Here is a 13,495-nt window from a genome sequence, read left to right as displayed (position 1 = left end):
TACATAAGATCATTTCTTAGGTCCCAAGTCTAAATTTTTTCTTCCTATTCTGTACCAACTACTTTAGCTAAGTGCATTTTTTACCTTATGTTCTTATGTAATGCTATAGAGTAAGTATTAATTATTTGGAAGAATAATTTTAGGAAGAAAGTTAAAGTTATATAGAATTCATTGTATTATACAACTAGTATATTGGAATTATAGTATGGTTTTAAATTTAATAGAAAATTTTGAAAAATACTGTGATTATAACATATTTGATGCAGTGTTAAAGGAGAGAACAGTGGCTAAATATACTTTGTATAGATATTGATCAAGTTACAAACACTCATTGTATATATCTCATATTCATGAAAAGCTGGCTGATTCCTCCTCCTGTCTATAATCCTGAGACTGTGTTCCATCCCACTACAAATAGCAGTCAAGCTGACTCTGCCAATCTTGCAGCTCTTGAAAAGAGTGATCTATCCATATTTGTCACTTAGTCCAAATTCTTACAGCTTTTGTGTATCTGCTTACCCCTCCCCAGCTGAGTTAATAAAGAAGCATTTATTAAGCCTCTTATATATTCCAGGCACTGTGCTAAGCACTAAGAATACAGAGTATGATATGCTAGAGCCAGCTCCAACCAGTTTACTATTAAGTTTTCAGAGTGATTACCTCAAAAATTAACAATTGCTACAAATCAGAATTTAATTGTTGGTTTGTTGACTGCCTAGAATAAATGTAGATTAAACTTATAATATTTCTGGAGAACCTGGTTATTACCTGCACATGACTATATTTCTCTAAACAATTCTTGAATTCAGCAGGATTGCAGAAGAGACTTAAAAACTAAAGCCTTGGTGACTATAGGCTAATAATAAACTAGCATTTATATAAGTGCAGGGGTCCTCAAACTACAGCCTGTGGGCCAGATGCAGCTGAGGACGTTTATGCCCCTCACCCAGGGCTATGAAGTTTCTTTATTTAAAGGCCCACAAAACAAAGTTTTTGGTTTTACTATAGTGCAGCCTTTCAGCAGTGTGAGGGACAGTGAACTGGCCCCTTATTTTAAAAGTTTGAGGACCCCTGGTATAGTGCCTCAAGGTTTACAAAGTTACTTGCATCCATGCTGTCATTTGAGCTTCTCTATGTACCTGGATATAGAGAGAAAAAAATAAAGTAATCACTACCTTCATTCTTAATGAGGGAAACAGTATATTCATGATATATAAAAAATAAATGTGAGATAGTTTAGGAAAGAGGGAAGATTAGCAACTGAGGAATTCATAAAAGAATTTATGTAGTAGATAGTCCTTGTACTAATCTTAAAGAGAGTCAAGGTTATAAAGTTTTAAAGGCCATCAAAGGAAATTATATTTGATTCTAAAAGTACTGAATTGAGGGAGGGAGTAAACATGGACAAAGAGTCAAACCTGTCCTTTAACAAAGTGGCTGTGTAGAAAATGGGTTGAATTAGGGCAACTTAAAGAAGAGATACTATTTTAGGAGATTTTTATACTGATCCTGGCTAAAGGTTATGAGAATCTGTACTGTACTCACTGATGGCAATGTGAGTAGATGTAGAAAGGACAGGATTTGATAATCATTTAGTTGTGAGGGGTGAGTATGAGTAACAAATGAAGGTTTATACCCAAACCTTTCAGTTAAGTGACTAAAAGGATGATATTACCATCGAGAAAAATTTGAAAAAATGAAGGGTATGTTGGAAAAGGTATTTCATCCTGAATTTGAAATGCTTATAGGATTTTATTCAGTTTATGGTACTGCCAGGCTTTGATTTTTAAAATTCTGTCTAAACTAAATGATTCACTGAAATTTTATACTTTGTTGTTTAATAGCCTTCATCATTGCAGTACTTTACAGATATATATATTAACTTGGTTGTAAATTGATTGCTATTTTGCAGTTATAAGTAATTAGAGTTAGCCATTTCACAGAATTTCTTACCCAACTAAAATAGAACAAAACTAAAAAGTTGGAGAACGTTCAAATAATAAACTTTTTTTTAATAGCAAAGGATGTTGGTGCAGAACATAATTATTTAGAATTTTAAAAATATGTTCATCAGACCATTTTCAGGAATAGTTTCTAATACAGTTCTATATCTTTAAAGGTAAGGGTATGTGGTATTTTGCACCATAGTTAAGGGCTCCTTTCCATTTCTTTTTCTCCCTTTTGTCTCTCTCTTATCTTTCTTAATAGTTAATCCACATTATCCCTTTTCTTTTTCAAACTTTTTGTTGTGGTATTTCCTCGTTGACCTTTTACTCTTAATTCGGACAGAGTTTTTGGTGCTTTGAATTCTGGAGAGGTAAGAATTAGAAACTATAGCATGACTTAAAAGAGAGAAGTGAGTTATATTCAGAAAAATCATTCAGTTCATTAATTTTGTTAAATAAACACCTGCTAAGCACAAGGAATTGCACATTGGCAGAGAGAATCTTCATCTAAGTTTCTCTGGATCAATAAAATCACAGGTCCTATTTGTATACAAAGACACATTAATTTCACAAAGTATTTGAGTTCCTATATGTATTGTTAAGCGTGTTAAAGAGTATCCTGAACTTCATGTTTTCTACAAACACTGGACCCAGAATATGCAGGAGGCCCTGAATGTGTGGTCAAAGTGTCATATAGTTTCCCTTCCACCACCAGTTGATATAATGTGTTCTTTGCATCCCACACTGGACTTCCTGTGTGTTTTTAAGAATCAGGACAGATACCAGACAATCTGCACTACTTTTGCGTGTCTGGGACCTTTGTAAATAGATAAAATTTCCTATCTTTTTGGTCCAAAAGTTCCTAGGGGAAATAGTGTGGTTTTTACCATTTTCTTGCGCCTCTTTCAGGAGGGCTTTTTATCCTTTTCCTACTTTTACTACCTTCTCCCTTCTATAACACACTTCTTTTATGTGGAAATGTCTGGTATTTTCTCCTTACTTTGTCCTACCATCATAAATATGCAAATTTATATATAGATTGTAAATTTTTCCTAGTCCACATGCATGTTCATTTCTCTTCTAATAAATCTAGTTTTCATGTAGATTCATGAAGTTGTAATTGCTTGTTGACACTATTATGCGCACTATTAACTGTTAGAGGATAAATATGATGCCTGAGGATTGTTTAGAGGAGGCTGTGTTTTAGAAGAGTGGGATAGTGTAGTGCGGACAGAGGAATTAGGTGAGCTGAGACTGTAGGGAAGTGTGTCACAGATGATCATGTGCCAAGCAGGGATATATAGATAGCAAAAGTCTTAGATATTTAATAGTTAATTATTAATCTACCCAGTAAGCATTTATTAAGAATTTAATTGTTTGCCAGGCACTGGTACTTAGATGCTGGCAATACAGAGAAAAAAGAAATAGTTGCTACCCTTAAGGAGCTTATATTTCTACTAGACAACAAGGATAGATTATAAAATTTTAACATTTAGAACCAGATATGAAGTAACCTTGGAGGAAAAGGCATTAACAGCTTTAAGAAATAGGAATTGGCTCATGCAAGTAAACCTTGGGCCATACGTCTATCTTATAGTTAATGAAAAGTCATTGGAGGTTTTTGAGAAGATTGTAACAAGTACTATGAAATTTTTTAAAAATTCTTTTTAATGATGGAAACCATATTTTAGGAAAGGTAATATGACAATTAAAATTAACAGTCTTATTTTACATCTTTTTCTCCTCGTTGAGAAAATTTAACAACAAATGATACCACAGAAAAGAATCTTGTCAACTCTGAAGAATGACCCTCAAACCTTCTCTAGCTTTTCCCCTTCCCCAAGTCATCCTCTTGATTTCTATCTGATCTGGGTCAAAATACTTCTGGAAAATAAACTAAGTTCATTTCTTTCATATTGAGCCTTAGCAGAATTTTCAGGTGACAAATAAACTAGGATGGAAAGGATATTAGTATGTAGAAGAGATGATGGGCAGGTGGATCGAGGGTAGAGCCAAGATGGCAGAGTAAAGTCAGGAAGCTGCTCAAAGCTCCTCCAGGTTCCCTTGAAAAACTACATGAAACCAAGTCTTGGAAACAGAGTCTGACAAAATGAAATTCTCTCCAGCTCAAGATAGATTGAAAAAAACTTCAAAAAGTAGTCAGTCTCATTGGGGTGAAAAAGGTGTTAAGTCCAGCTAAGACAGATTCAGGGGAAACTGGTGAGAGGGTCTTAATCACAACAAATCAGCAACTGGCTCAACAGAGGAGCACAGCATGGGCGCAGGGTCCAGTCCCACCTCAGAAGGCAAATTCTGGGAAATAAAACTGTTTCTTGAACAGAACTGGCATAACTACCCCATGCAAACACAAGGGGGCACTGTGCTCAAATCCAAGGCATAGAGCTGCACAGCTAACTTGGGATAGTGCCCCCTATGCTCCAGTAGCAGAGCTCCACCTTAAAAGTAAAACGAGGAAATAAATACCGGAAGAAAATGAACAAAAAACAGAAAAGAACCTTGACCACAGAAAGCTACTATGGTGACAGATCAGATCAAAAACACAAACTCAGATGAGGACAAAATGTCCATTGAAGAAATCTCAAGGAATGAGATAAATTGATCTCAAGCCCAAAGAGGCTTCTTGGAAGTGCTTATAAAAGACTTCAAAAGGCAAATAAGAGAGATAGAAGATAAAATGAAAAGGAAATGAGAGATATGCATAAGAGAGTCAGCATCTGGAAAAGGAAAGAAAAAACTGTCTGAAGAAAACGCTTTTAAAGTAAAACTAACCAAATAGAAAAAGATATACAAAAGCTAACTGAAGCAAATCACACATTAAAAACTAGAATAGGACAAATTGAAGCTAATGACTTGTGAGACAGAAAGAATCAGTCAATCTCAAACTAAAAAGAATGAAAAAATGTGAAATGCTTTATTGGATAAATAGCCGACCTGGAAAATTGATCCAGAAAAGACAAATAAAAATTATTGGCCTACCTGAAGGCCATGATCAAAAAAAGATGAAGGGCAAGCCTGTCTTTTTTTTTTTTTTTTTAACATGAGAAGTTTGATTTGATTATATATGTAAAAACCTGTCATTTTTGGCCTTGCAAGAAGCCTTTTTCCCCAGCTGTTAAATGTCCATGAAAAACCGTTTAGGCTCTAACTAGTATGGTGTGGCAAAGTATACAAACTTGATTCTCCTGGCATCTGCTTGTCAGGCTGTGACCCCTATGGGGCCTGGCAGAGACAAGCCTTTCTCAGTTGCCCCTTGCCAATCACAATTTGGCCGTCCTCAGCATAGTCTGGAATATGAATGTCCTGGATATAGCTGCTTAGTCACCATATAGTCATAATGATATAGTCATAATGAAGTTCAGACTTATTCTTTCAGGTTTTGAATTTTATTGTAATGTTTCATATTTTAATGCTTGTTTTAAAAAATATTCCTAAATAGGTAAAATATATGTAGGTAATAGAATGACAAAATTTCAAGGACACAAATGCTTGGCAAAAATATAAATATGGGAAGATAATTAAAATCATATGATCTTACATTCTTTAGAATAGCAAGGAGCCTTTCCTATGTCAAATATTAACATTTTTAATGCTGTTTTTAACTTGGACATTGAATATAAGCATCAAGGCCATAATTCTTTATGAACAAAGCTCAAAAAGGACTATAGAGATTATTTTGTGTGCATTTTTTCCTATTTGGTATCCAGCTGTCATGATTTAATTTGGCTTCCAAGAAGTATATTTAATATAATAGTTAATTAGGATATTTACATATTCAGAGCCTTATTTCTGGGGAGTCTCATCACAGCCCTCTGAACCAAAAGTATAACTAGCTAGGAGGAGTCAGCAAAGCATTTTCTTCTATATCTTCCCCGCTCTCGGGAATTCCTGCTCTAATTTTTTTTAAGGTTATTGTATGACCTCAGTTTTTAAGATGTTGCCTATCCTCAATCATAATCACATAGTCAGTTCTTTTTAAAGAGAGCTTAAATATCTCATGGATATAATGTTGTTTGAACATTTCATAGTCTCTGATTTCCTTTTACACTAATTACCCTTGTTTTCACAAGCTAAAAAAGACAGAATTTTATAACAGCATAATTTACAATTAATTTGTCCTTTAACTAACTTGTTCCCTAAGTATAGAGAAGAGAATAGCAGTACTTTATGTAGCAGTAATTTGGTATGTTGGGTCAGCAACACAGGAAATTGAAAAGTTTCCAAAACTGATGACCAAGGTTCAGGTACTGACTCTGAACCAGTATCAGCGTGATCCTAGGGCAGGATGGTCACATTTTTGTGTACCTCACAGAGCCAATGCATGCCTTGTGATATACTGCAAGAGCAAGAACTTGAGATTGCAGCTCCACATATCCTGTTTTTTTTTTTTGACACTTTTCTCTAGAATGTAATTTTCTCAACTGTAAAATAAGGGATTTTGACTAGAAGACTTTTAAGTTTCTTCCCAGTTCTCTAGAGGGAATTGTTTTCCCTTATTAGAGTATAAATTCTATGAGGGTTAGGTCTATGTATTATCTAAATAACATCTTTTTTCTCCCATTGTAGCACAGCAGTATAGCAAGAGGTACTGAATAAATATTTGTTGAATCAGACTGCCAAATACATCGTGATAAACTACAAAGTGCTAGCCATTGTCCATAGTAGAGAGAAACAACTGACAGATTTGTCAGTATTGATTTTATTTGTACTATTTCTTTTCCTAAGTAGCTGGTTGGTTATGTTATGGTGTATCATGAACGATTAGCCAAGAAAATGGATGGGCAAGACTCAACGTTTGGAGGATATTAAAGTTACTTTTTTAGAAGCACACATTTTTATTGATATATTTTATTGATAGCATTTATATGCTTTGTGATAAATCAAGATGGATGGAATAGTGAAATCTCAAAGCCTCTGGCAGACAGTATCATAGGGTTTAATAAATGTTAGGATCACGGGTGCTCATTCACCTGTTACTACTTGACATAGTTTTAGAAATGCCAGCAATAGCAGTAATACGAGAGAAGGAAATTAAAGACATAAAAACTAGACAAAGGGGAGATAACACTCCCTGTTTACTGACAGCATGATAGTTTAGTTAGAAAAGCCTAAGGAATCAAAGAAATCAAAGAATCCAGAGTTACAGGCTTGAGAATAAACTTGCAAAAATCAAATGCATTTCCAGAGCTATGGAAGGCAAAATATTTAGGTGTCCATCTACAAAAAAGCACTCTGAGCAATTCCATATATTCAGTTACAAAGTGCTCCCTAAAGTAGTAAAGAACATAAATAGTTAAATAGTTGGAGGAATGTTCAGTGATCATTGTTGGGCTGTGCCAACCTAATAAAAATGACAATAGTACTAAAGTTAATTTATAGCCACCAAGACACATTACTACATGGATATTGGATTTTAAAATTTGATATAATGATTGAAACTATATTCTAAAAGGATTAATCTGGCAAAAACACTGGCTGTTTTTTATATTAAATAAAAAAAATATAAATAGAAATAATGTACTTCATTTGAAGGATAAAACATCTAGAATTTCAAGAGAAATGAAAGTGGGAGAATAGAATTTGTAGGCTTCATAATGATAATGGCTAACATTTATGGGCCAGGTACTGTACTAAGTATTTTTCAACTATTTATCTCATCTTATGAACAACCTCATTTTACATTTGAGGGACATAAACAATGGTTAAAGAAGTCATCTAGAGATACACAGCTAATAGTTATCAGAGGTAGATTTGAATTCAGTTCTTCCTAATTCCAGGACTAGCACTTATCCTGTTTAGCTGCTTCATGTTAGGTTTAGAACACTAACATCTTAAGCCATTTTCACAATTCTATGTGGATGTGTAACCTGAAAGTTAAAAATCATACTACAAAAAAATTAAAAGATAAGCAAATTCATAAATCTTTCACAATTATGGAAAGGGGATGAAATTTTAAACAAAGGAATAGAAGTAATTCCAAAAGATAAAATGCATAATTTGGACTACATGAAATATAAAAGTTTTGCACAAAATTGCTACATGTAAGAAGGCAAGGTCAACTGGAAACTGTATCAAATTTCTTACATAAGGCTTTCTTACAGAATATAGACAATTAAGAGAAATAACATTAAAACCTATTTACCAATAAATAAGAGGTTAAAAGACAAGAAAAAATAACTGACTGATAGTGGCATAAAGGGACATCAGGTTTTTTAGGCATGCATACTTTCTCCCTGAAAGTAGGACTATAGATACTACTAGAATTTATCTTAATATTTTGTTATGTCTCTGTTGTCCATGTATTTATCTAAACCCTTCTTGAACATATTATTTTTGGTCTTTACTACCTTTAGAGGGAAAACAGAAGTTCTGCACGTTACTTTCATTGTGCACATCAGTACATTTTTTATTTGCCCCAAATGTTTCTCTTTATAAAACCTTTAGGGATACCCTCTTTATACTTCAAAGTATGTTGAAGAATTTTATGGTTGCTTTTTCCTCCTTGATATTACAAACTTTCATGTAGTGTTCTCTTCTTTTGTACACTATAAGATGATTCTCTGGGAGCAGGTTTCTTGGGAAGGTTTCCTGGAGAGGCAGCCTTAGTTTCAATTCAGAGTAATAATCACCTCAAATATAGCCAGCTGACAAAATCCAAACATTTATTTTCTCCTTCTTTGGGCCCAGGTAGCTTTCTTAGAGGCCTCAGCTTTCCTTGGTTCATAGAGCTCTCGTTGCTAGTCTTTTGCCTCTAGCTCAACTCTGAATGTTTCCAGCCAACGCCAAGGTGAAAGTTGGAATGAATCTGACTCCACCTCCGAGAGTGGGCTTGTGGGCTTCTGTATCTCCCAGAGTGCTCTGTGTCTGTCCCAGAATGCCCCTGTGTCTGTCCCAAAGTGCCCTGGGACACTTCTTGGGAGTGTCTTGCTTATATGCGCTCTCTAAAGGTGTGAACACAAGCATTGTTTCTATCAGTTCCACTTAGTACTTTGTTTCAGGTTCTAGCCCATAACATCTCCTTGTAAGATCAGTCAGTCATATTGATTAAATTAGATAATTATTGTCTCTATCAATTCTAATGACTTAACAGCTTGTTAAGGATTCTAATACACACACACACACACACACACACACACACACACACACACACAAACCCACTCTATTCTTAACCCCTAAAATGACAGAAATTCCTTTATAATGGCTTGATTATTTTTATTATTCATTTTGACTATCTTGGCAATTAAGGGTTTGAAGTGTATATGGGATTGGGGAGTGATAATGGTAATAATGACTTCAGGAACTGCATGATATATTCCCCCTGTTGATGCATTTGATGCATCATAGTTTTGTTTTTAAATGAAATTATTTTTGTTTTCCAAACCCAAACTCACTTTGTGATTGAGAAACTCGGGCATTACATGTATTGTGTTCTAATCCCCTTATGTTATTTGTTGTCAGTAGGGATTGCATGAGGTTATGGTACAGAAAATAAAGTAGGTAGTAAGAGGATGATTGTGGCAGCCCTGGAATATAATGTCTTGTATAATTTCATGAACTTTTGACACTCACATTTCCAAAACAGACTACTACATAATAGTTCTCGAAAATAATTGTTTCTCATAGTTTCTCAAAAGTTACATATAACTTTCATCAGATACTTCTTGTGTGTTTTTTCTTTGTTGTTGTTGGAAGTTGGTTTTTCCTATTTCCTTTTGTTTTCACTTAAGGTACTTTTTAGTAAAATGAAAATAGTGTTTATATATAAAGTTATAAATGCATTATGGTAGTAGAAATAAGAATAGCAATATTCTTATTGGTAAAATGTGCTTTTAAAAATGAAGAAAAAGCCCTCCATTCTAATAAAAGTTCAGCTAAAATATCTTGTAGTGTTTTTTTGTGAGTTTTTAATCTAATAGGGTTTCTTAACTTGAATCTGTACAAATAAGAAAACTGAGCATTGAAAACATGTGTTTCATACTTAATAGTTTTATAGTTTTATAAGCACTCTACAAAGCCTGCTGAAATAGGTATTGCAAAGATAGCAACAGAGAGACTTTGACTCAGCTACTTGATGTCAGAGCATTTTCCCTCTTCCAGCTAGCTTGACACTCTTTTAACACTTTAATCTACTGCCTCCAAGTTTTTTCTTTTTTTTTTTCTTGTATAGAAATTTAGGTATTTTATCTACTCTTTAAAGTTATGTGAATATTATATTGTATCAGGTTCTCATTCTTATATTTACTCCTACACTGAAAACAGTTGATTATCATCAAGTATTTGGGAGTATCTGGGAGTATTTGATCCCCAAGTATTCTTTTTAATTATAGTTTCTATAATGTCCAAAATCCTCTGGCATTATTCTCTCTTGTCATCTTAAAATGGATTTAATATTATGCATTAACAGCTACACTTTATAAAGTAAGTTGTTAAGGCAAATTTAAAATAATAATTTTTGTGTAGTAAATATTAAGCATTAGAGTTGTACAAATTACAATAAGCATTTTCAGTTTCCTTATGTATATCAGAAATTTAACTAAAACATAATTTGAAAAGCATCCTTCTGCTTTCATAAAACATAGTATCATTGTTCTCTAGAGAAGATGGCAAGACTAGAATAGAGTTATTCTCACAGCAGTCATTTGGAGCCTCCCTTTATACCATATTTGTCGATTGTATCATATGTCAGGCAGCTGACTATTTTCAGAAACAGTGTTCATAACTAAGACCCACAGTTACCCTTTGGAAGATCGCAAGGAATTCTCTCTATATACATTTCATATATATATACATATATATATATTTTAAAAGGTGATCCTATATGTGTGTCTGTGTTATTAAGTTTGATTTCTTGCATATTTGTTTAACCCCTTTATCATTTGAAGTTTTATATTACTAAATATACAGTTAAGGTCAAACTAAAAGTCATCTTACATTTAGAAACTAACATATCAGTTACAAGAGCATATGGCTGAATATTTTGGCTAAGAGTTACCATTCATTTATAGTTTTCATTTATAAAAATTATCTGTTATATAGCATTATACTGTTGTTAATAACTCTTAAGTCAAAGTTATTTGTAAAAATAGTACTTTTAAGATACTTTTAGTTTTCCTTAAAATCAGGAACAAAATCTAGAAATAATTAAATGACTTAATAATTTTTTGTTATACTTCCTTAAATTTGTTTATTTCTAAATACATAAAAGTGAACTTAAATACTAATAGCATAGCTTTTGAAACTTTAATTTACTTAATATACCTTCATAATTTAACTTTTATTCAGGTTACAAAATTTTTTGAATTTGTGTCTAACAAATTTTTCTTTTAAAATGTTAATAATTTTAAAATAATTATTATTTTCCATTGGAGATTTCTAAGTTTTTTTTTTAAACCTTAAGATTTTGTTTATTATCTTTGAAGAAATTCAATTATATTTAGCTATATAGTTGACATTGAATTGTTATTTTTCAGGTGGTTGAACAGGGTATGTTTGTAAAGCACTGCAAAGTAGAAGTATATCTAACAGAATTAAAGCTGTGCGAAAATGGAAATATGAACAATGTTGTAACACGAAGATTTAGCAAAGCTGACACAATAGGTATGAACAAATCTATCATTTTTTTTGACAAAATAAAGCATTGCTCTCAGATAATCTATTGTAACCTTACTAGTTCCATCAGGGGTTCTCCTTAAAGGATTTGGCTTGAAACTTAAATGTTGTTATATTGGTATAATTTTAGCCAGAAATAAAATTATTTGGTGTAAAGTTCTTAAAGTAGTCTTAAAATGTCACCATTGCATTTTGTGAGTATTTTAATTAGAAATGTTTTCAAAGACAGATTTATATTTTATGTCAACACAACTTATACTACATTTACTATTTGAAGGAGAATTAAAATTGGTAACAGTAGAGTGGTTATTTAAGTAAAATTCTTTAGCTCTTAGTAAATTTTTTTGTTCCTTTTTAAAAATTGAAAATAACCTAACTACTACATAGTTACTATCTTCTTTTCCTTGTTAGACTAGAAAAAAGATAAATGAGAATATAAAAGCACAAAAATGGCATTATGAAGAAATTTTAATGGCGCTTAATTAAATAAATTAATTAAATTTATTTTTAGTAATTCATCTCAATTATGTTTCTCTTTCTTCTCTTTCAACCCTGCAGTTGAAATTCTGAAGGCCCCCCCAAAATGCATCATAAAACTGAGTAATATTATATTATATGGATTTTTGAAGTTAGCATTGGATTTAAAGTACTCCTATAGTACTTTACAAGAAGCAGCATGGTTCAGTGGATAGCCAGACCTCCTCAAAGCCAAGAAGACCTAGGTTTGAGTCCTGCATCTTGACACGTACTGCCTTTGTATTGTGGAGGCAGCTGTGACTCAGTGCAGAGAGCACTGTGTCTGATCTGAGTTCAAATTCAGCCTCAGATGCTTTCTAGCTATGTGACTCTGGACCAGTTACTTAACCTCTTTTGGCCTCTGTTTTCTCAACTGTAAAATAAGAATAATAGCAGAACCTACCTATTCAGTATGGTGCCTTGCCATATAGTAGATGCTTAATAAATGCTTATTTCCTTCATTACTTCCTATGCAGCCCTTGAGCCAGATATTTGAGGTTCCCAGCACTCTTGGCAACTTTCTAAGACTTAAAGTTCTCGGAGAGTTATGTTGCCCTGCATTATTGAAAGGAGTTGGCTTCCCTGGGAGTTTCCCAGACTAATGAAATCATAGTACCAATCGCTTTTCCTGTATCATCTCATGTATTAACATGATGCATTTTCCCATAAATTTTTAGATACTAATGTATGAAAGCAGGTTCTTTGTTTTTAAATTTGGAATTAATGACAATGTCATTTGTCTTGTTTAAAAGCTTTAGAGAGAGGGAAAGAATGCCAGGTACATTAAGCCTCTCTTCTGGCTTTTTTACCTATTATGCTCATCATGGAAGAGACACTAGCAGTTAGAAGAGGCCAGCCGAGATTGGATGGCTCTGAGACTTCTCAGCTTGTTTAATCAGCATTTTCACACTCTCAGAACTATGGGAGTACTTGATTTTCACCAGTGAGGTGGGTTTTGTGTTGCTTCTCCTTCATGGCAAGAACCCACTTTTCACCTGGCTCTTTGATGTGTAATAAGAAAAATCTGTTCCTCAATTAACCATGCCTTATTCTAGTGAGGGATGGGTTAAACATATTAAATAGTTTGTAGAATATCTGTCTATTCCTGGTTATTAGCAATAGTATATAATGGGCTCTTTATTACATTGTATTGATTGTCATTTTAGGGGGAGAAGTTAACTGCTAATGCATGATTGTGTTCAGTTTATTCATAATGAGAATTCTTATTAAGCCTATGAATATTTGGTGCTGCATTAGAGGGCATGGAACAAATGTAAAGCTGAATAACTTTCAATATTATCCATAAAATAATGTGAGTTATATTATTGAAATCGGTATACATCTTTTAAAATTACTACAATGTAACATTAATCCAGAAAACAATTCTTAAACTAAATTAACTAAGA

At 33.2% G+C, this 13,495-nt stretch overlaps 1 protein-coding gene across 5 annotated transcripts in view; it reads left to right on the top strand.

Annotated features, from left to right (window-relative positions):
• USP15 (ubiquitin specific peptidase 15) overlaps positions 1-13,495 on the top strand; it is a 154,145-nt gene that overhangs the window by 48,342 nt on the left and 92,308 nt on the right. For 4 of the 5 annotated variants that reach the window (XR_007947652.1, XM_051961331.1, XM_051961334.1 and 1 more), the window contains exon 4: positions 11,435-11,561. Coding sequence is in view for 4 of the 5 variants with exons in the window: in XM_051961331.1 (XP_051817291.1) it covers positions 11,435-11,561 (127 nt within the window). In the remaining variant the exon portion in view is untranslated. Of the gene's footprint in view, positions 1-10,683; positions 10,773-11,434; positions 11,562-13,495 lie in introns of those variants that run through there. The other variant, XM_051961333.1, reaches the window with a different exon arrangement.

This window comes from Antechinus flavipes, chromosome 5 (genome assembly GCF_016432865.1).
Source record: "Antechinus flavipes isolate AdamAnt ecotype Samford, QLD, Australia chromosome 5, AdamAnt_v2, whole genome shotgun sequence".
In the NCBI taxonomy this organism is placed as follows: domain Eukaryota; kingdom Metazoa; phylum Chordata; class Mammalia; order Dasyuromorphia; family Dasyuridae; genus Antechinus; species Antechinus flavipes.
Note: the sequence above shows the minus strand (reverse complement) of the source record. Positions and strands in the feature narration are given on the sequence as shown.